This window comes from Equus przewalskii, chromosome 15 (genome assembly GCF_037783145.1).
Source record: "Equus przewalskii isolate Varuska chromosome 15, EquPr2, whole genome shotgun sequence".
Classification (NCBI taxonomy): domain Eukaryota; kingdom Metazoa; phylum Chordata; class Mammalia; order Perissodactyla; family Equidae; genus Equus; species Equus przewalskii.
The window spans coordinates 85,727,722-85,752,160 of NC_091845.1; the positions used below are offsets into that span (position 1 = coordinate 85,727,722).

The window sequence follows — 24,439 nt, forward strand, 5'->3', positions numbered from 1 at the left end:
ACTAAATATCAGCTAACGTTTTTTTTAAACTTCTTGCAAAACATTGCAACCCACCAATCACAAAATTTTCCTCCATGGCTTCTTCAGCACTGTCATTTAGGCTCTTGTTTATGTCTTAACAATCAGGCTGTTTCAAAATGACAATGGCATCCCAGGTGAGGAAACATTGTGCAAGTTTTTAATCACCTGCTAATAATACAGGCAAGAAGTGACAAATTACACCACCTGTCTCAGAGTCTATATAGTTGCAAAACAAGTTACTACTGAGCTGTAAAATTTGGATTGAAAATTAGCTGTCTGTTGTTCAGAAAACCATACTACCCGAAAGGGTTCCCAGTCTGTGTTTGTTCTGCTCTTTATTTAGTACTCATAGAAAAGTTTTAATCTCGGCCCTCTGAAGAGGCTGGAAGAGGGATATCATGACATTCAAAGCTCTCTGTTTGGGGCTGCTTTGTGTTCTCTTTGCTTTTTATATTTGCGTACCTGTACCAGGCAACATTGAAGAACCCTGGAAAGTAAGGGCCTTGGATGCATTTATTAAAACTATTGATTTTGTGGTAAGTCACATTTTTTCTCCTAGATATTGGGATGCCTTGTTGACTAAAAATCAGTGCCTATGAACTGTCTGTTAATTACTGTTTTAAAATAATCATTGCTTGTTTCTTTGTTAGCATAAATCAGTTACATAAAATTAAGTAAATAAAACTTGCTGCATCTGTGCAAAACTGAGTGAGATAGAATTCTTGTTCCCAAGGACTTTATGTCTAAATGTAAATACTCTGTATATTGTGCTATGCATAAAATAAATGGCATTGTTGAAGGGAAAAGCTTTGAAGTTTATTTGATAACTTGGCTTAGATTTGAGTGGTCAGGGACAACCTAGTCCTGTAATTATCTTATAGTGTACAGGTAAGCATTATTAATGTTTGTACCTGTTTGACATTCATGTAGGGCTCTTACTATTTCAATGGCTTCCATTGTGCATCTTCAGTTTTTAATTGCTGGATTTCAGGGATTGTCCGACTTGGAATATGCAGGATGGATTATGAGTTCAAGCAAAAATAGCTCCTTAGTAAGAGGGAGATATGGTTAGATACTAACATTTTTGAGCTCTTCAAATGTATAGGCTTTCTAGAATATGTACCTCTTCTTATCCCCACAATACTCCAATTATTTTTACCAATTTATGGAGAAAGAAAAAGAGGCTCAGCAGAGCTCATGCAGCTAGAAAGTGACAACTCCAGAATTTGAACTCAGGACTGCCTCATTTCAAAACCATGCTCTCTGCCAAACTGCGTGGCTGCCAGGAAGGTTCTTCCGTGGTAATAACAATAAGAGGCTGAAAAGAGAAGGCAACACCAGCAGCAGATGATCGGAGAAGAGAGAGCAATCCATGGAACAGGAGGGAGGGGCTGTCCTGTGGTGCTTTGTAAGCAGATGACAGTTCTGTGAAACCACAGCCAGCTCCTGTCTGTGTCTGCTGAGTCTTGATGTTTCTCTTTCTGATCACTTCTAGAGGCTCACCTTCACCATAACTTTCTTTCTCAACGCTCTTACTCCTTGAATTTACATAAAATGAAAGAATATGTGGATAAGCAAATGTCAGCTCCGCAGAGAAACTGCTGCTATCTTCCTTGATTATTTCATACATATTTAAAACTCAGTGACTGATATTGATGTTATCACCAAAAATATAACATTAGCATAATATCCAACTCTAAACTTCTACTCTTACTTTCTCAGCTACAAATTGTTCTTACCATTATCCATCTATAGTAAAATTATGCAATTGATGTATTTGATATTGTATATGCATTACCCTTTATATTAAAAAATATAATAATAAACCACACACATAGTTACTTTAAAGATTATTCTACAGTCTTTGGTTCTATGGAAAACAATTTTATTCTTGTCAGTACTGAATTTTGTAACTCAAAGTTGTGATATCTGTAAGAAAAGTTAATTTTTCAACATATGAAAGGGAAGTGAAAATTAAAGTTCTTGATAAAGTGGCCTTCAAAAATGAATGCATTACTATGCAGTCGTGTGTTAAATCAGAAGGTGGGGCTGGGTAGGAGAAAGCGTTCCAACCCTGAAAAATTTCCTTTCCCCTTCATTGTATGTCGTTTACCTATAAACAGGGATACTAATAATAAATGCTTTGCAGGATTGCTCTGAAATTAAAGATCATGCATGCTAGAAGAGGACAAAATAATCTGTAAAGTGGTAGTTTTTCTTATGGTTTTAAAAAGGACAAACAAGGCAATTTGGCAAAAATCTTTTAAAAGCCACTTCACCAAATGAAAAATTAACCTAATTTACCAAAAACTTGCTTTCAGGGGTGCTCTTAAATTGATTATATTCAATTAGCATGAAAATACTTAAGAATTCTTCTTAGCGAAGGAAACTTAAATAAAACAAGATTTATTGAATCCTGACATGTGCCAGGCACTCGTCTACGGGTGGTAAAAGTCCTAACTCACTTAACCTCTACTACAACCCACTGAGGGATTTCTTACTGTTATTACAGTTGTGTAGATAAGGAAACTGAAGTACAGAGAGCAAGTAATTGGCTTAAGGTCGTGCAGCCAGTGAGTGGCAGTACAAGAGGCTGGTCTAGGAAAATGGGTGCAGATTTGGCTTTGACGCTTACTGGCTGCAACTGAGAGCTTTTGATTCTCTCCCTATCCTTAATGTCTAGGGGTTAGAAGTTCCCTAAGACCGTGTAACCTAAAACTTTTTGGAATAATTGTAGTATTGCGGCAAGAAAAGTTGTTTAATATACTATCGACCACGTAATTTTTAGAGTTTTTCTTTTGAGTAAACTGTCCAGTGACATATCACAAAGGTCCTAGAGAAGCTGGTTAGAAATACCAAGGAGAGATTTCTTCAGTGATATCAAATATGGGATTTTGGCGGGGGACGCGTGCAGCAGGGGAACGAAGGACACAAATGTATTTGGAGTTGAAAAACAGGATATTTGAATCGTTAGTAGTGTGGTCACAAATGACTTAAAATTTTGGATTAAATAAAATGAACAATAAAAAAAGGAAAATATGACAGCATGTCTGCAAAAAAGAAAAGATGTTATAAGACATGGAAAATTTTCAAATAAGAATTTACAATTAAGAAATAATTACAATACACATAAAAACTGCCAGTAAATTGGCAGCTTTTGAATGACATCGTTATCTAAAATACAGGATACTTGAGATTTTCAAAGGCAATAAGATTATGCCATAAGATCTATACAGTATTATTTGGAAATAATTTTTGCAAGCATTCTGTTTATTTATTTTGTTTGTTTTTTAGTTTTCTCCTTATATGCATTTGATGTTATTTAAAGATGGAAATGTTTAATTTTGTTTTGCTCTTACAGGCCACATGTTTTGAAAATGCAGGTATTATGAAATATGAAGAGTTTGTATCGATCATATTCAAGCTGGACTATACCGACCCACTTTCAGATGAACACGTCACAGTGATTGAGACAGCATTTGCTGATATTCCAGTACGTTTGTACACGCCAAAGAGAAAGTCCGAAATGCCACGACGAGCTGTAATCTATATTCATGGTGGCGCTTTTTGTTTTGGAAGTTTCAGTAAGTTTACTGTATAAGGAAAACGTATAACTGGCTGTATGTTTTTGCTGTAAGAACTATTTTATATAAATATACATACTTATGTATACAAGCATATATACCTACTCATATGTGTAAGCAAAGCTATAAATATTAGATATCTAATAGAGAGAGAGACATAGACAGATTTGGCGAAAAAATATTATGGAGATTATGACTTCTGTTTTTGTTTTGCTTTTTGGTAATCATTTTCTTCTCCTCAGGTTTTATATTGAATAGAGTTACATCAAGTGAAAGTAGGACGTGGACAAGTCAGTTAGTAAAACTTTTTTCCTTTGGGATCAGAATATGTTGAAGAGCAGAAACACTGAAGTGATGGGGATGTTGGAAACGGTCATTTGGGATCACACGCTGTTGGCGCTAAAAGATCAACTTTGTCATTACTGATAACGATGCTCACTGTGGTAAAGCTCAGAATGCTTGCTAACCTTGCTTCTAAAAGGAAAACACAAATAGAACTAGGCAAGAATAAGCTCTTCCCAGGAAGTCCAGTTTCCTTACCCATCTCTGGCGATGATTCTAAGAGGCATAAATGGCAGATTCAAAACAAAAATGTGGATAAATTTACCTTTATGAAAACTCCATCATAGAATGATGCTGGCATATGAGGGCCACTGTTCTATTTAATTCACATCATAAAATTAAATGAATAGAACTGAAGAAAGCCACACAGGTAATTAATGAATTTTTTTTTTTTTACCTTTTCTCTTTCTCTAAGTCCCATTTGGTTCCAAATAGTTTGAGAACCTTATAAAGATATCTACAATATAACAAGCTACACTTAACCAAATATTAGTAATGAGTAATCAAAGAGAAGATAAATATGGAAAATTAACAAGGCACAAAGACTCAGATTAATGTACAAAGTGCTAAAATGGTTTGGCTGCAATTGTGGCTTTCTAGTTTTCCTCTTCCTAGCTTTCTGACAATTAACATATGGGAAAAAACCATAATCAGTTACAAATTTCACAGTGACTTTGTCAAAAGAAAATGACTTAGGTGACTCTAAAAGAGATTAAATACTTTCTTCAGGTGAAGAGCCTCAGGGAGCATTTGAAGACCACGTGGCTCCTCAGTTGAAGAAGGGTTATGGGTTTTTTGTGGGCTGGGAAAAATTGAATGCGTCCCCCTGCAGCTTCAGCTTAGGCAGCAGTACCCAACTTTGACGAAAACTCATGGTTGGGGGTCACTCCTCTGTTCATGTCCCTTGCTTGGATTGGTTGGTAGAATCCTGAAAACCATCACAAGAGTATTGCTTTCCACAAGCAATCACAATCACAATTACAAGAGTATTGCTTTTGCGAGCCTTATGTCTTCTCAGCTGCTCAACATTCACAGTGTGGGGAAGGTAGCTAGCCATAGAGTAGAAACAAGGGGCTAAATGTAGAAGGCCAGGGGAAACAGGGAGCCTCTCGTGTTTGTTTTATTCTTTTTACAGTCTACAAGGTGAAAATTACAAAATATAAAACTGGATAATTTGCAACACTGAGATGAGAAATCCAGCTCTTGTGCTTTAGAAAAAGACTTTCTATTCTAGATAAACATCTTAAAACTCTTCGTACAGTCAGCTGTTGATTGTTATGATCATTCTTATAAGTATAGGCTGATAGCATGACTCGAAGGCATTCTTCTTTTCAGTTGCTTTCCTGTCTGCAGATTATTAAAAGTAACCAGCCCCAAATAATCCTCATGCCAAAGAGATGTATCTTGGGGTAGTCAATTCCAGGGCCCCACAGGCTTTAAACATGAAAGTCAGAGGGTTTTTATATCTCGTACATTTTGGCCTTTATCTATGCATGGACTTTCCTTGCAAATTATTGACGCAATTTTTAATGAAAACATTATTTTTCTACTTAAAAGACTAGGTCATTTACTTTTTCTGTTTTCAAGGTTGTTACACAGCTGTATTTAATTAGTTTTCAATTTGAAGTTTTGCTACTATGTGAGAAGATGCCTTGGAAAAGTTTGAATTTGGATCACAACTCTAGAATTCTCTGGATTTCCAGAATCTTATAATAAATAAAGTCATAGCAGATGTCACAGATTTGCCAAGGTGTTGTTGCTGGGGCACTGATAAACTGGTGAGAGTACCTGGGGAGAGAGGTGTGTGTGTGTGTTTGTGTGTGTGTGGGTGTACGTGTGTGTTGCAGGGAGAGCTGATGGCTTGTGTGCCAAGCATGCCAGAATGCATATGATGAGGATTATTTTAGGCTGGTTACTTTTAAAAATTGCAGATGGGAAGGAGGCTCTGAAAAGTAGAATTTACTTACCCTTTGTTAAGAGGCTCTTACATTGTAAAGGAAATCTCCATCTGTAAAGGTGTCTCCCTCTCTGTACCAGGAAGAAGAGGGGATGACCTTATCTCTAGAAACCCTTAATCAATGCCAAAGGCAGGGACTTAAATCTGCATTTCTTTACTGTTCTTGTGTGGTAATCTCCCATGATGACTCCCCCTCCACTCCCAACATCCTCCTTTGTCTTTAGCTAAAAATAATATTTAAGGTGGTGGCTTCAGCCATTTACTTAATCTGGTTTGATTCTTATCTAAGACCACTCAATAACCAGACCCCACCTGCACTGATACCATTTTAACAACTTTTTTTTACATATTCTTTCCTTTGTCTTGTAAAGAGATAACTCACATACCTATGCCTTAAATTTAGCCCTACCCTCAACCCATGTTTGCAGCAGCTCTTTACTGCCCATGGGTCTTGTCCCCATGCAATTCCACACTATTCTCTGAATAAAAGAGCATTACTGCCAGACCTTGAGAGTCCAAGAAATCTTTCTTTTGACTCCGTGGCTCACCCACCCCACATCAGATAAGTACATCTAAGTCCACACACTGACTTGTCAGAGGCTCTCTCAAGATCTCTATCTTAAATGCCAAGGTTGTTGGACCATTTCATAATGTGGGATATTTAAAGAAAATGGAGGTTTTGAGGAACCATGTTATTGAGTGTTGCAGTTTGAGAGAGTCAATGCATCTATTAGTACTTTCTTCCTCCCCTGAATTCTAAACCAATCGAAAGATTATACATGGAATTCAAGTAAATGAAAGTCAAAACATGACCATTCTTTCATGAAGGCTTTGGAGAATGCATGTGTAGGTGTTGTTGATAGTCAGTCACCCTTGCACTGGAGAGATTAATCCGTCTGTAGTGGCCAGTGCTGCTGCCTACATCCTCTGCCTCCTGCTTGTGAAACTCATTGCCTGGAGGAGCTGAGGAGAGTGGAATGCCCCAGGCGACAAAGCATTCTTGGGAGGATCATTGTGTGCAGACAGCAGAAGGTAAGAGAAAATTAGAATGGGCTGAGCCTAGTTTTTCCTCCCCAAAATACTGATGAGCCATGTTATCTTCCCACCCTAGGAAAGAGTGGCTGAAGAGACACTCCTGCAGACCATGCCATGCTGATTCCGGTCCCTCGCGTAGAAACGGGTGGGAAAAAAGATTCCTTGTAATAATGACAAATCACATTTGTTTCCAAGTTCATAGTTATAACATTTCTATTGTTTTTTAATTACAGGGAGTATTTTGACATTTATTTCTTCACTTCAGAGCAGATGTCTTTTGACTTCCTGAATAGATGGACAGCAAACAAACTTGATGCTGTTGTTGTGGGACTGGAGTAAGAAAATGATTTTCTTTGACCCCTGTGATTTTGCCCTTCACCAAGTAGAGGTTTGATTTCCAAATCAAGGCAGCTATGCCTCAAATACAAATTTTTTTAGTTAATACATTTTATTTGTCAGCATTGCAATTCCTCAAAGGGGTCAGTATCTCAATATTCTCCTGTGATTGTGGGAATCTCTTAGTGACAGCCCAGAGCGATCGTTTTTGGAAACAGTGTTGCTCTAGACACACAAAACTATAAGGCCTACTTATGCCCCAAGTAACATAGCTAGACAGGAGGAAATAAATAAACCATTACAGATTTTTGGATGTTAGGTTGTATTTGGGCTAAGAGTAATTCTTGTCTAGAGGAATGTAGAAGGTAAAGTTTGAGATCAGCTGAGAATTTTAAGCCACTCTCAGGAAAAGTGATCTGACATTCTGGATTTTGCTACGACATACTAGAATGTCTTAGGATGGTCCAGTAGTTTCTTACACTAGTATAGTTTGGATTTCTGAAGCTGACATCCTCAGGAGGATTTTTTTTCTCCCATCTCTTCCGTAGTAACAAAAGCATAATTAGAGACTTTTAATCCAGTAGTTTTTAGAAGACATTCTGACATAGTTTTTTGTTTGTTTGTTTAGCTAGGAAGCTATGGAAGTTTAGAGAAAAAAACTAAAGTGAAAATTTCATCCATCTAAAGAGGGGTTGCCATCATTGTCGTTATGGTTACTTACAGAACCTAGAAGGACTTCCTGTTTTTAGGGATATTTCTAATTTATAATATTAGACTGTTGTCCTTTTTACCTCCATAGTTTTTGAGGTAATCTAAATCTTATCAGTTTAAATCTTTTTTAATATAGTGATACGTTTGTGCATGGCTTATGTATTCTATCAAATCCTTAGATTTGTGTTGTTTTTTGCCCTAAAAAGTCTAAATCTACTACATTTAAAGCAATAGATACCAACCTCTTTTTGGTACATACCTGTATTTAAATTATACTTTTTAGGATTTTCTCAATACGTACAGTTTATAATAAAATTTTAAGGATCATCTCCCCACCAGTTAATGTAAAGTACAGTTATTTATGACGTTTAGCATTCTGAAGATCAGAAAGGAAGTTAGCCCTGAGAATAGATAAGAGAGGCATTCTCCTGTTTTTACTGGTCTAAATATATAGGGGAAAAATCCACTTGTATCCATTAAAAAAATGATGTGATAATGTGCCTTACACATGAATCTACCAGAAACAAGCAAGCTCCCTAGCATATTTAAATGTTATTTACATTTCAACATTTTTATCTAGAATCAACTCCTCAGCATTGTCTATGATGAGGTATGAGCATTGCCAGCACGTAGAATTTTTATCTAAGTGATCTTGAAAAAAATAGGACACTGCTTAGAATATGCTCTCAGATCTGCAGCCTTCAAAGATCCATGGTGCTTTTCTAATACTGTTTTTCAATGTTTGGATCGCCAGTTACACTGAGAGTATGATGTAAGCTACAAAGCCTCTCCGATCCAGAATGTAGCTGGACTAAAAATTACACTTACGACCTCAGGGAGTTCTCAACATTCTCCTTACTCCTCACACGCAATGCCACCTGTGGATCTGAGACGCGAGGTTGACAACCTGTATACCAGTTTTCGTTTTTTCACAAAATAGGAAGTTAGTAGAAAGCTCAGGTTTGATTTTTGGAAGATTAAACAGCAGAAACTGGTGTTAAATTATGTCTATTTGGTATTTGAAAGCCACATAAATGGTACTTTTAAAAATTGTCTAAATCAATTGTTCTTTTTTTAAAGCTATAGACTAGCTCCTCAACACCAGTTTCCTGCTCAGTTTGAAGATAGCTTTGCTGCAGTCAAGTTTTTTCTTCAGGATGAAGTTCTTACAAAATACAGAGTGGATCCCACCCGAATCTGTATTGCAGGAGACAGTTTTGGGGGCACGTTAGCAGCCGCAGTGACTCAACAGGTACATAATATTTATCTTTGTGCTCTGAAGTAGAGGTTGGAGATCCTTTTTTTCTCTCATACAGATACCCAGTTCTTCCAGAGACACTTGTTGAGAAGACTGCCCTTTCTCATTGGATTACAATGATGCTTGAATCTAAAAATCAACTGACTGTAACATGACTATCTCTTTCTGAATTCTCTCTTCTGTTCCATTGATCTATATGTCTCTCCTTATGCCAATACTGAGCTGACAATAGTTTTGTTCTTTTTTCTAAATCCATGTCTTTTCCTTCAAAATATTAGGCTATCTTTTCAATTTATAAAAAATAAAGGCTAATGAGATTTTGATTGCTATTGTATTGTGTTGAATCTATAGATTTGGGGAGAATTGACATCTTAATGATATTGCAACTTCCAGTTAATGCACGTGGTATATCTCATATTTTATTTAGGTCCTCTTCAATTTCTTCAGTACTATTTCACTGTTTTCAGTGAGGATGTTTTGCAAATCTCTCAAATTTATTCCTGAGTTATTTTGGAAAATTTCATTTAAAATAATATTTTCCAAATGTTTATTGACGGTATATAGAAATACATTTGATTTTTACATTGGTCTTTTACAATCATGTCCTTGAAAGATTCACTTATAAATTCTAGTAGTTAAATTTTTTTTACGTTTCCTGGGATTTTCTTCACAAGCAATCATATCTTCTGCAACTAGGAACAGTTTTAATTCTTCCTTTCCAATCTTTATGCTTTTCTTTTCTTAATTAGCGCACTGACTAGGGCCTTCAGTACAATGTTGAATGTAATTGGCTTCCTCTGTATCTTAGGATAAAATTGTTTAATATTTCAACAATAAACATAATGTTAACTGGAGGCTCTTCATAGTTGGCTTTGTCATATTAAGGAAGTTCCTTCTATTTCTAGCCTGCTGAGAGTTTTTGCGTAAGTGGCTATTGAATCTACTAAATGTTTTTAATGCATTTATCGAGGTGATTGTGTGATTTTCCTCCTTTATTCTTTTAATGTGGTATGTTATATTAATTGACCTTCAGATATTAAATTAGGCTCACATTCCAGGCACTTGGTCATGATGAATTAAAATTTTTATACATTCCTGTTTTCCACTTGCTAAAATTAAAGATTTTGTGTTTTTTGAGGGATTGATTTCCATTTTTTAAAAATTCTTTGTTCAGTTTTGATATAAGCCCTCATTAAATCATTTGGGAGCATTCAAACTCCTCTTTTTAAAAAATATCTTTCCTCTTAAGCATGAAAATAAAATGCTCAGAATTGGAGCACTTAGAGGAAGATTATACATACACACACAGACATATATTTATTTGTTTATATACGCCTATGCACTTGCCACTGTATATACACACACACACAAATACATCTATATAAGTACATATACATATGCTTTATGTGTGTACTAATCTGTAACACACATGCACATGCAAAGCTCTTGTGTGGAGCCAGAGTGGCAGTGGTGGCAAAGCTTCACATGTGGCTCTGTACCCTCAGCCTCCTTCAACCCCACATGCTCCATTTTAATTCCTTTCCTGTTTAGAGTTCTATATACGGTTTCTTAGGGGAAAAAAATAAAATAGAATTTCATCACCAAAAAGAAAGTTTACAAACCGTTAGACTTGTTGATTCCTGAGGCCCTTTCAACCTGAACTAATTTGCTGTGTATTTGAAATAATGTCTCTTATCTGAAGGATCTTGCTGGGGTGGAGTGGGGAGAGTGACGGGGAATGAAAATTGGAGACCGCCTTGCTTTGAGATTTTTACGCTAGTTGCTCTGCCGAGTCATATAGCAATCTGTGATCTTGAATTTTATCTAAAACTGGTTTTGTGGATGTAGAGATTCTGAAAACTGTCCAACAATTTCCCAGTAATGATCATGCACCATCTCGCCACACTATAATCTTGGCTTGCGCACTGTAATGTTTGCTTGGCACTATAAGTGAAGAAAGCTTTCAAAATAATGATTAGATGGTAGCCATAGAAATTTATTAAGAAATTTATTAAGAATTTATTAAGATGTGAAGACTGGCCTTACAGTTTTCTAGCAGGGCAATCCTGAATATTAACACAGCCACCGAAACCCGACGCAATTCTCAATAAAATTTGTAGGGCAGTACAGATTGTTCTCTGGAAGTGAATTAAAATTTGACATTATTCTATTCTTTGAATTAACTCATTAAACAAGAACATAGTATCTATTTAACTTCCTGATCTATCTGTTCGACGAGATTGTTACAGCTGAAAGTACGACATCAGAACTCAGTGTGCTTAGTGTGCTTACATAGCACAGAAAGGTGATTTCCATTATCTTATTTATTTTTATGGTCACATTCTAAGTTACTTGTTCTTCTTGATCTGCCAAACTTTCTACACGAGTTATATTTTCATCAAAAAGTTTTATTCCCTGCGCTAGGTTTGTGCTTGATCTAGGTCACTAGGATCAACTTTTACTTTGTTATTATTATAAATCTTTTTTGTTTTAAAGTCTCATGACCCTATGATTAAGAGTATGTTATAGATTTATGGCTTGAGGAACTCAGTTTGAACAAGAATACACCACTGAGAGATCAATATTGTTGTGGACTCTGAGAAAACTTCAAGAGAATATATTAGATTTGTTTTCCTATACAGATACAAAAACAATCACTCATTGTCTCATATAGAATTCGCAATATAAAAAGATGTTCTCATAGGCTAGGAGGATGAGTAGATATGTAATTTTCTTTTGAGGACTTTGTCCACTTTTAAATTCTAGTCCCATTATTAGAAGGGATGAAAATCATCCGAGATCTTCTGGAAACATCATATAAGGCATCCTAAAATCCTTATGTTGTTTGCCCGTCATGATGATCTGGACAGTCACTACAGGAAAGGAAACTTTTCTGGAAGTCGTTTCGTAATCTTTAATTAAGAGGAACAAATATTTTTAGTTTAACCATAGCATTTAAATCCAATTTCACAGCCATCTCATTCAATTTTATTTTAAAGTTATCTCTGCATTGCTTTTATTTATTGAGGATCAAAAATATCTTCTTCACTTTGGAAAATAATGTGAATTGATTTTAGACTCTGAAGTAATTGTGAAGTCCCACTTTCCTTAATTTTTAAAAACTATGTATTTCAGTATAGTTAATTTATAAAGGAAGCTATGATATCAGCTATCTGTATTTGCTAAAGTTTATAGTTTTGGTCTTTCTAAATACCCTATTCCTGCTAATTTGGATCATTTGTCATAACGTGGTAATGTGGACTCGTGGTCTGATTTACGACAATATTTCTCTGGCATCTCACTACCATATTTCTCTGGCCACAAATGAGCTTGCATGTTTGACACTTCAAAGATATTTAAAAATTTTCTTTAAAAAACACTCTTAATAGTAAATATTAATAAGACACTATAATTCATGATGATACTTTAAAAAAACTTGGCTGACGCTCAGCGCCCTTGGACATGGGATGATTTTCAGTAGTATGGATGCTAGTTTCTGCCGTTTTTGTTGCTTCTATCTGTGTTATCACAACATCTCAGTGTTATACAGACTACCTGAAATCCATTGAAAGCAGAAACATCTGTCCTCTGTTACTTTCAATCTTGCCTCACCACTGCTCTGGAAGCTTCTATCCATCTGTACTAACCAAATCAAGATGAATTGCAGAAGCCACTGTGTAGTCCCGGGATGGTCTCTGTCACCATTTATTAGATCTTGAACTGAGTAACCCTCTCCTAGGACTGAGAGAGCTTCCTCAGCTCCTCTCTTACGGGTCAATCAGCAATATGTTAGTCAAGTGGAACACTTGTCTTAGGAGGTACCCCTCGCCTTTGGTAAAAAGATACCTCAGTAAGATTGCTAGATTAAAGAAAAGATTGGCTAACTTCTTCAGTCTGTAGAACTCAAACACCCTTATCAGTAGTGCGAGTTAAGCCTGTACTGTATAGGGCTTTGGAATTATTACCTTTTAACATTTGAAGGCTGTTCCTGATACACCGTGACAGCAAAGTTGCCTTATCCTGAAGTGACAGGTGGACGTCAATTTGGTAGATAAGAAAGTTGTTTTGTTCCAGCCTGACATCAGAAATTCTGTTTCACTGCCACCAAATTTTGGATTCCAGTTGGTCCATGATTATGTTGAGGATGGTTTTAAGGAGGCGCTATTTTCCTTAAGGAGCCAGGGTTTTTGTTTGTTTGTTTTTTAAGATTGGCACCTGAGCTAATATCTGTTGCCAATCTTATTCTTTTTTTTTTCCTTTCTCCCCAGAGCCCCCCCAGTACATAGTTGTATATTCTAGTCGTAGGTCCTTCTGGTTGTGCTGTGTGGGACGCCGCCTCAGCATGGCTTGATGAGTGGTGCCATGTCCACGCCCAGGATTCAAACCAGTGAAACCCTGGGCCGCTGCGGTGGAGAGCGTGAACTTAATTACTCGTTCACGGAGCCGGCCCCAGTAAGTAGCCAGTTTTTTGCATGGAAGTTTAAAGGTCAGAGACATTCATGTTAGCCAGATAAAGAATAATGTGTTAAGAATTTCTCTCTATCTCTCTGTCTCTGCCTCTTTCCCTGACCTCCCTATCGCCTCCAAAAGACCTCCAACTTGAAATTCGTTTTGACTCAAGTCTATTGTCTATGAAATGAAATGTATTTTCTTAAAGAGGTAATGAACAAATGGGCACCAGACATGCACTGCTTTTAAATCATGTATTATTTCCAAAACCAACAGACAAATCAACCAACCATCAAAGAAATCTCCTCTAAGTTCACATGTGTACTGTCTTCTCTGTTTCTTTGACTACCTAAATCATCCCGCTACCTCTGCTAGATCAGGGCCCTTCCACCTCCCACCTCCTCAGGGATCTTTCGCTGGAAGTTATTTCCTTTCTTTCTGCTTTCTTCAAGATCTCTAACTTTATTTGCTCTTTCACTTCAGCATGTAATCATATCTAGGCTTTCTCATCTTAAAATCAAAACAAAAAAGAAAGACAAAGCTAACAAGCCTTTCTTAACCCATTATCCAATCTTCCATGCTGTCACTAGTCTTTCTTTTTGTACTCAACTTCAATGAAAAGAAAATTATACTCTTTTCCTACATACTCGAATGTGCACCCTCCTCACTTTGTCACTGTGTTCTGCCCTCCCCATTCCTTTCCAATTGCTGTGGCTAAGTTTGTCAATGATTTCTTTTTTTCTAAATCCAAGGGTGTTTTTTGTTGTTGTTCTTTTATATAGCTTCTTATCCTCATTTAAAACGCTTGCTGAATTTTGTCTAAGAAAGCTCTTTCTTCCTGTGAGGTCTACAATAGTGCTCCCTCCTTGTTCTCTTCCAGTGTTATGTGAGACAAGCTCCTTCTCTGTATACTCCTTTAAACCTGGCATTTCCTGGGGCTCATCTCATGCTCATTCTGTCTTTTATCCCACTCTCTGCCCCGTCTCAGGGCTTTAGCTCTGATTTATCTGCTGAAGGCTCTCAGATCTGTGCCTTCCACTAAGACCACTGTCATGGGCTCAAAACCCAGATATCCAAATGGATTTCTCCACTTTGATGTTCCCTAAGCTCCAGAAACATCTCCAGGCAAACCTCTTCTATGCTGCATCTACATTACCTGAAGTAGTTTATACACAGTTACAGTAGAGAGATTATTCTATTGTTTGTTGCTTGTGCATATCCCCAACTAGAATCTAAATGTTTTGGAATCTGGGACAATAATTTTTTTTAATCTTTATATCTCCAAACCCTGACATCGTGCCTGTGCTCCTCCCATCTTCTTCCTCTACCCTTCAGAATATCTCAGGGTTGACCTCTGCCTCTCTTCAACGTGTTTTACCTGATTAGCTACTTTCTCTAAACCTGTCCCATTGCATAACAGAACACAGTCTCACAGATTATCCTTAATTTGTCTTTGTGGAAAAAATTTAGAGGATAAATAAAGACACTACCCTGCACACAGCTGGAATGAGCAGCACCCAATTACTCATCTTTGGAATCAGGTTGGTTTTGCTGTTTTCTTGAGAGGAGAGTAGGTGGATTCATTTTGTCCGCTCCCTGTTTATGTAGTCACTGTTTGTTTCTTCCCCCGGATCTTGGTGCAAATAAAGTAAAGAAGTCCATAAACGTTACATCAGAGGAAAGGAAGGTGAGCAATGAGGTACGAAATGTTGGCAGGGGCATGTCATGGAAGGGCCTTGTGAGATTCTTTTACTTGACTCCAAGAGCATTGTGAAGTCATGGAAAAGTCTTAATCACGTTTGTATTTTTGAAAAATACTATTCTCACAAAATGGAGAATAGATTGGAAGGTGAGAAAGGATGGAAAGGAGAGCATAGGGAAAGAATTGCAATAGTTTGAGCAACGAATAGAGTGTTGTGGATCCGGATGCCCGCCGTAGGAATGAGAAAAGTGGACAAATTAGTGAAATAAAAAGCGATGGAATCAACAGCCTGGGGGACTGTCAGCCTGGGGACTAATGAATAAAGAAGAGTCAGGTAGGTTGATGGGAAGTGGGTTTTAGTGTTCCGTGATATATGCAAGAGGAAATTCCGTGTAAAACACTAACCAGAATGTCTCACTTGTAGCAATTGCTCATTGAATATTAGCAATCATGCTTTCTCGAAAAGTAGGTGGCTTCTGATCCAAAGTAAACTTCTGGGAGCTAGGTTTGTGTTTGAAAGTGGAGGTCAGGCCAGTCAAAAACATCTAATCAAGAGAAATAAGGGAAATGAAAGTAGGAAGAACTAGATAACAGACTAGATTAAACAAGTGATTAAAATGGTGAAAAGAAGCAGTGTATGATGATGATCCTCCATTTTACAGCAAGACTTACATGGGGGAGCCGCCCTGTGGCCAAGTGGTTAAGTTCGTGCGCTCCGCTTCTGTGGCCCAGGATTTTGCTGGTTGGGATCCTGGGCGCAGACATGGCACAGCTCGTCTGGCCGTGCTGAGGTGGCATCCCACATAGCACAACCAGAGGCACTCACGAGTAGAATATACAATTATGTATTGGGGGGCTTGGGGAGAAGAAGGAAAAAGAAAAGATTGGTAACAGATGTTAGCTCAGGTGCCAATCTTTAAAAAAAAAAAAGACTTACATGGAGTTGGGGAGCCTATGGTTTCAGAAGGCTTCTGCGGTCTGAGCCAGGGTTTGTACCGGAGTTATTAAAGTGTTTTTCCAGTTCAGACACCGCCTCTGCATCCTCAAACAAGATGGAGCTGAGCCAATATTTCCTATGGTTTGCCTGCTGGAAGATCAACAAACATTTTCTGAAGCATTCCAAGGATAGGCTGTTGGGTTCCTTTTACATTTGTTTCAATGACAATAAGAAGTATAACTAGAATTTACTGAGTGTTTACTGTATGCCCAGAACTGTGCTATAAACGTGTTACCTCACCCCCACAAAAACCATATGCCAAATTTACTAAGGTCACATCAATTTTAGCAATCAGGAAACTGAAGCTTTACAAGGTGAAGCAACTTGTCCAAGGTCATAGAGTTAATATGTTATAAATCCAGGGTGTTTACCTGGACATGGGTATTGGGTATTGCACCTGGACATGGTGTTACCAGGAATCTAGTCTTTTTGAGTCATACAATCTGTCCTGCTTCAAATTGGGTGGTCTAATAAAGAAGGGCAGTGAATAATTTACGTGGGAGAATTTTACTTTAAATATCATAAATTTGAGATTAATGGTGTTTAAGTATAAAAGGAAAGTTCAAATGCATCATATCCATTGTGTTCTCATTGAAATAATGTTATTTACTGAAAAAGATTAAGAATAAGGATGGGCTTAGTTGAATATCTTTCATAACCGTTTAATGGCTGAGTTACTCCAAGGTCTTTATTATACTTAAAAAGTAATAAAAAATGTAAATGAACAATTTAAGTTTAGTCACATGTTTCTAAACCTCAAGGATATTTCCACAAGCAGGATACGTTCTCTCAACTTTGTTGATTTTGTACTTTCATTCTTGTTGTTTCAAAGTAATAACATCCTGAGATGAATGCCTTATACATATATATTTTTTGCTCTCACGTACATATGAGTTGCCTACAAAATGAGGAATACAAATCCATTCATGTGATATTCATGTCCACTCTATATGATGGTCCATTCAGGGCTTTTTCAGTACTAATGTTGATGGTTCAGTATTAACATTTATTTACACCTTTGCTCTCTGAATAGCTAGTTATCTTTGAGTCTATGTGAATCTAGAAGTAAAGAACTAAGCTATCGATAGTTCAATAATTTAGAGTTATTGTTGGGGCCTACTTGTTATATATACCTGTTACTGCTTCTTGCATCTTATGACTTCTGGTTCCAAAGATAGTGTCTTCTTAAAAGAATTATAAACTGAAAGCAATATTCATTCACTCATTTTTCTATTTTTTCACATACTATTGAGCATTTTGCTATCTTAGACCCACTAAGAGAGATGATAACTTAGATATTGAGTCAGCGTTTATACTATTCAAAATCCAGTAGAAAGATCCATTATGTACATTTTTATAAGAAAAGGGGAAGTGATCATTGGCCTGAAAGAGGTAAAGAGTTTTGGAAGTTTAAAGTAGACAAGAGAAAGGTAAGTTAACTTTGATCAGGTATTTACATGCATAATCACACATATATGGTTATAAGTATATATAAAATGTGTAGAAAGTATCTGAAAAGATTCACACCAGACTGATCACATAGTTATTCGGACTAGGGCAAAACTGCCAGATGTGCAGGATCCGATCAGCAGGTGTTCTTCCAGTATCTGGAGGGGCGGACTTTGAAATGAGTTTTGGAGGAGAGCGGAGAGAGAAGTAAAAGTATTGAATGGTAAAACGACAAATGACATCATAGGGACAGCGAGCTGACAAATAGTGGCACTTTTGTGGGAAAGCAATTTATTTCACATGACATCCCAGAAAGGAAGGTCAAGCTAGGTCAGGGGTGGGTGGATTCTTTTTCGCCCCACCCATGGGTGTGTGGTCGCTGTTTGTTTCTTTTCCTGGGTTTGGGACGTTTTCCGAGGGTGGGATGTTGATAGAGGACTTTTGCTCAGTAAATCATCTGCCTGAGGGCCTTTGGGAGAGACTTGCCATCTAGGGGAGTTTTTGTCAGGAAACTTTGTCCCAGCTCATTCTCATTCAAAACTTGTGAAACCTCTAGCATCTTGGGCGCGCCTTGGGGAGGTGGTAGGTTGTCATTTCCCCTCCGAGGTGCCTCTTGGATTTCAGTTTATTCCCTCCTCGGGGTTCAGCCAGCCACTGTGGTAAGAGTTTGACTTAGAGACACGTCCTCCAGTCCTGGACTTTTCACTTGGAGCTGCACCGGGGTTTTTCATGGTCCAGATGCCGTTTTCTCAGATGTCACCCTCCAGCTGACACACTTACTCCTTGGAGATGATTTCAAGGTTCTGTTCTCCAGTCTGCAGGGTCATCAATGAGACCTCAGGACACCCTTCACCTCTGGAGAGGAAAAAGGGCTCCTGGTCAAATATGCCTCATTTTCTTCTTACGCATCAAACTTAGTGAATCTCAATAAGGGTTTTTCATAGTTTTATCCCTTTGTTTCTCAAACACTTCACTATTTTTTCAGAATGTAAGTTACAGATCTGTTGGCTTTTTTTTGTTTTATATGCTTTTGCACTTTGATAATGTTTCTTCAAATTTATCGTATTATGTTGGGAACTTTTGCTTAATAGCCAAATAACATTATTTTAAACTTAAATTGTAGTTTTAATACTATTTATTTTGAATTTCTTAGATTTTAAAATGAAATATTATTTTAATAGTTGTATTTATTTATTCTGTTAGCTTCGGTTACTTTCAGTCAAGAATTTTTTGCAAACCTGTTATGTACTGTCGATTTCCCCCAGGACTATTATGTTTAGGTTGTTTCCATTGGTGATTTTTGACACAAACATCATTGCATGTATTTATCTCCCTCTCTCTTTCTCTTTCTATTTTGCCTCCTTGCCCGCTGTACCAAACTCATGCTATGCACCAACTCAACTGATGTTAAGGCACCGATTTGCTAAAGCAGATCGAACCGTGCTTTACACCATTACTGTGGTCATGGAGCCAGCTTGCTGCTATTTCTCTCTCCACCTTGGATTGAGGAGCTCACTGTGGCTGCTGCTTCCCGACCCCCAAATTGTTCTTGAGTATAACCCAATAGTGCCTCACCTTCAGCTATATGCCTTTTAAAAAAAATTTTATTGAGGTATAATTGACATATAACATTAGTTTCAGGTGTACAACCTAATGATTTGATATATGCATATATTGTAAAATGATCACCACAATAAGTCCAGTTGGCATCTATCACCACTTATATTTACAATTTTTTTTCTTATGATGAGAACCTTTAAGATTTACTCTCTTAGCAACTTTCAAATATACAATACAGTAATACTAGCTATAGTCAGCATGCTGCACATGACATCCCCAGGACTTATTTGTTTTATCACTGGAAGTTTGTATCTCTCTCTCTTTTTCACACACACAACCAAAATTTTTTAAACTTTACTGTTGAAATGAGCTTCACATTTTTTCATGCCACTGAAAGACATCATCAATATTGTGAAAATAATTATAACATCCAACAACTTATGTAGATTTGTTTACCTCAAGATTGCTTAAATTATTAAAATTAACTCTCCTTGGTGTTTTGGAAGTCTTTGTCTTATCATCATGTTTTTTCAGGTGCAGAATAATCTTGAAATACAACATAAAATCAAGCTACAAGCATTGCTTTACCCTAGTTTACAGCTGATTGATTCTTACTTGCCGGCTCACCGAGACAATGAGTATGGTTTAATTCTGACAAGGAAAACAGGCATAAAACTCATAAGTTTATATCTCACAGCCAGTGAAACATTATCCCTGGCAGTCCTGAGAAACCAACATATGCCTCTGGAATCAGCACATCTCTTCAAGTTTGTTAATTGGAGTATTCTCTTACCCAAGAAGTACAGAAAGGACTACGTTTATACTGAACCAGTTCTTGGACGATGTAATCATTCACTTCCGGCATTCATGGATATCAGGGCATCACCTTTGCTGGCCAATGATTCCCAGTTACGGAATTTGCCATCAACCTATATTCTTACCTGTCAATATGATCTCGTGAGAGATGATGGCTTTATGTACACTTCCAGACTTCAAAATGTTGGAGTTCAAGTCACTCATGACCATCTTGAAGATGGAATTCATGGAGCTTTATTGTTCATGACATCACCACTGCATTTACATCTAGGTCTCAGGATAAAAGATAGGTATATTAGTTGGCTGGATAAGAATTTATAAGTATCTTTTATAGAAAATATATATAGCCATCACTTACTGGGTTGTAATTTTTGATATTTGTAGTTGTAAATGCAAAGAACAGCGTCACTTGTGTTGTGTAAATTGATATTTGAATCACAACGGTCTCCGTGTTTCCTTGAACTGGTTATTAATTTCTCTGACTCACAGAACCTGCATGTGTAAAATGTATATAGTCCTGTTTATTTGGCCTTTACTTAGAGTTTATTATAATTATGCTGGTCTCAGTAGAGACCAAAGCTTATTAAACTTGAGAAATAAAAATAGTTACTGGCAAGTTAGCAAAGATAGTTTCCAGACAGGTACAGAAATTGTAGTAGTGGGTAGAAAGAGGAAAAATAAGGGAAAAAACTGCAAGGTAATTGTATTAGTTTTCTGTGGCTGTTGTAACAAATTACTAAAAATTTGGTAGCTTAAAACAACAGAAATTTATTCTCTCAGAGGTCAGGGGGCCTGAAGTCCACAAGGAGTATCACTGGGCCAAAATCAAGGTGCTGGCAAGAGCCACGCTGCCTCTGGAGGGGGAGGTCGAGCTCCTTGCCTCTTTTATCTGGTGGCTGCCATATTCCTCACTGTAGCCACATCACTTTAATCTCGCAGGCCAGCATTTTCAAGTTTCTCTCTTCTCTATCTTCACAGGACTTCTCCTCTGCCTCCATCTTAGAAAAATATGTGCGTTTGCGTTTGGGATCCACCCAAATAATCCAAGATAATCCCCCCATCTCAAGATCCTTAATTTAAGTACATTTGCACATCCCCCCCTTTCTTCCCATATAAGTAACATTTACAGGGACTAGAATTTAGGTGTCTTTTGGGAGGCCTTATTTTTTTAACATTTTCAGTCAAATTTAATTTTTTAAAAAAGGCAACAGATCAACATTACAATCATTATAATTCAATCTAATCTACATCTGAACAATGTAGCCCATCTGAGTATGGAGTGAGAAAAGTTTTCCCAAAAAACTGTCAAATACATCATCTCAAAATACTCAAATAATAAATCACTTCTGCCAGCATTTTGTTGAGTATAATCATAAACTAAAAACAAAGGTTTATTGCTGTAAAAACAAATCTGTACTTTGTAGGATGAATCTTGAGTATTAAGCGTAATCAGTTGAATCAAGTTAAGAAATTAAAAATGCAGCAAGAAATGTATGTGTGTGTCTGTGTATGTATGTGTGTGTGTGTATGTGTATGTGTGTGTGTGAGTGTGTGTGAGAGAGTGTGTGTGAGAGTGTGTGTGTGTGTGTGTGTGTTGGGGTGGGATCTACAAGCCAGTTGACCCAAGAGCAGCCCAGATATCAAACTTGTTCAGTTGAGACCAGACGTTATGTCAAATCTCCTTTTCTCACAAGGCAATTACAAATGACAATTTCAACTGTCCGCAAACCACATACATTTTTTGAAATGTAGAAAGAAATGAACTATTTAAGAAGAACCACTTTTCTTCAGCTCAATATCAGCACCCAAAGGATAAAAAAAGCATACATGAGTATCACAAATGAAAACAAAATGAATGTCACTGGAATCAGCTATGTTTCCCCAGTGAGGCTTGCAAAACTGATACAGAAATTTGATACCATAACAAATTATATTTTCATAGTTCTGATTTAATTTCCTTTAAAGTCTTTTAAAATATATTTTTTGAGTTATGAAAATGTTTTGTTCATGATACTGAATCTTTTTGATTCAATACTCATTTGAATATTATGGTCAAGCCATTAAGTTTGGAAACATCCAAGCAAAGGTCATCAGTTATTGGCAGTGGGGAAGACCTGATTACATCCCATATCATGACCGATAAAATTTCCAAGCTTTTCGTTATCTTTTCTAGCTGTGTTATCCAGACATTGATGTGTTTCCACATTTCTTATCTCTCCCCAAAAGAAATAGTGACATGGAACTTGAGAATCGGGATGAATATTCTCTGGGTACCAGGAAAAGGGTTTGCGTTGTGGTTTGTGTCTTAGACCAAATCTTGTTGATCTAGCTCTGTAATCTACTTTTGTAACATCTGGGGAAGTTATATACAAGAATTTCCTGATTTCATCTATCCAAACTCTGCAGGTTATCTGTTATTTTTATTGATAATCTTCCCTGTGCCTCCCGGAAACATATAAAGTGTAGATTTCCAAAACACATATCCAAGGTGTAAGCAAGTAACAATTTCCAAAGTATGTCAACAGTGTCCAACACTAAAGGAAATTTCTAGGTTTTCTCCTCCTCAAATATCCATTCCAGCACTGTATTAATTTGCTACGACTGCCATAAGAAAGCACCGCAAATTGAGTGGCTTAAACAACAGGAATTTATTGTCTCACGGTTCTGGAGGCTGTGAAGATGTGAAATCAAGACGGTCCCAGGTCATTCTCCCTTTGAAGGGTCAGGTGATGTGTCTATTCCAGGCTTCTCTCCTAGCCTCTGGTAGTCCTTGGTTTGTGGCAGCTCAACTCCAATTGTCACACAGTGTTCGCCCTATCCAAATTTTCTCCTTTTTATAAGAACACAAATCATATTGGATTAGGGCCCACTCTAATAACCTCTTTTTAACTTGACTGCTTCTATAAAGACCCCATCTCCAAAAGAGGTCAGAGTCTGAGGTACTTGGGGCTAGGACTCCAATTGATCTTTTATGGGGGACACAAGTCAACCCATAGCAAGCATGATATATTCCAATTTCTTAAAAGTAATTGTTACCAGCTACAAACATAGGTTTTTACCCACCACACAAGAGGGGCCAAGTAAAAACTGGAACACCAGCCCTATGGCAAGGAAAGAGTTTTTATTTTGGGTGACATCAGCCGAGAGACAAGAGTGAGACTTGTTTCATCTCATCCCCCCGAAAGAGAGGAGGTGAGGGGTTTTAAAGGTTTGTGAGGAGTGTGGCTGCTTATGGATGAGGAGGATCACTGGCCTTGCTGGTTGGAGCTTTTCCACCAGCCTGTGTTCAGCCATGGGACACTGCTTACGGGGAGGGAGGGGATGATATGGAATCTGGGTGCTTATCCTTGGCTGTCTGTCTCCATGGCGGATAGTGCATTCTGGGGCCAGGGAGCCAGGGAGTAAGCAGGGAAAGAGTGCTTTGGTTTTAACCCCATATATGCTGGGTTTAATGTAGGGGAACTGATATCAGGGCCAGCATCTATGATCTCTGATAATCTCTGTCTATTGAAAAAGGGCTCTTGCCAATGATGATGGTCTGACAAGAAGAATCCGATCAACTCTCCTCAGTCCTCCTTCTCTTTGGGGAACAGGTTGTCAGCAAGAATTGAGCTTCCAGTTGAATACAATGTAGGTCACATCCTACCCTGCCATTTACTCCAAAGTATCCGTGATGTATCACCTCATTGATAAGACATACTGCCATTGTCCTGTCATGTCTGATTCAGGCTAAGGGAGGCTGCAGCCACTCTGTTGTACGCTCACAGCATGAAGGTGATCCTTTGCCTTTTAGACACCGCAGCTCCTTTTTAATCTAGCTCTGACCAATCCAGAACTTTGTTCCATTTGGATTACATGAACCAGCAGTTTTTAGTTTTTTCACAGAACTCTCTAGAGGTTCTTTCAAAAAGTCTCTCATTGATATCAGTGACCAGGACAATTTCTTCTAGCACGTGCCTTGGTGAGCGACTAATGACACTATGGACAGGAGACTTCTGCAGAAGGGTGCTCCAGGCCTTGTCTCTGGAAGCCATCACCAACCAGCTCATAGGAAGATTAACTGGGTACATGTTTGTTTGACACCATCTCTAGCGGGAAGCTCTCTCTCCTTTTTTCCATCCCATGTGTTGTGTTCACTGAAGTCAAGCAGCAGGAACCTGTGCAAGAGTACCCAAATCAAGGAGGAGGCTGGGTCCACCTTGCGATATGCAAATTTTCTCAT

At 37.7% G+C, this 24,439-nt stretch overlaps 1 protein-coding gene and 1 pseudogene across 9 annotated transcripts; one reads left to right on the top strand and one right to left on the bottom strand.

The window, feature by feature from the left end:
- Positions 1 to 218: 218 nt before the first annotated feature.
- AADACL2 (arylacetamide deacetylase like 2) lies at positions 219 to 20,658 on the top strand. Of its 9 annotated transcripts, none has more exons than XM_070577621.1 (6): positions 219 to 557; positions 3,383 to 3,605; positions 7,016 to 7,084; positions 7,173 to 7,274; positions 9,067 to 9,238; positions 19,936 to 20,658. In XM_070577621.1, the coding sequence occupies exons 4-6, from the start codon at positions 7,210 to 7,212 to the stop codon at positions 20,536 to 20,538; spliced, it is 840 nt and encodes a 279-aa protein (XP_070433722.1). In that variant the 5' UTR covers positions 219 to 557; positions 3,383 to 3,605; positions 7,016 to 7,084; positions 7,173 to 7,209; the 3' UTR covers positions 20,539 to 20,658. The 9 variants fall into 9 exon arrangements, with proteins under 9 accessions (XP_070433722.1, XP_070433724.1, XP_070433723.1 ...); XM_070577622.1 differs by having other exon boundaries at positions 268 to 557; positions 3,383 to 6,936; XM_070577617.1 differs by having other exon boundaries at positions 268 to 557; positions 7,205 to 7,274.
- Positions 20,659 to 23,814: 3,156 nt separating this feature from the next.
- Positions 23,815 to 24,439, bottom strand: LOC103551835 (polypeptide N-acetylgalactosaminyltransferase 1-like; annotated as a pseudogene).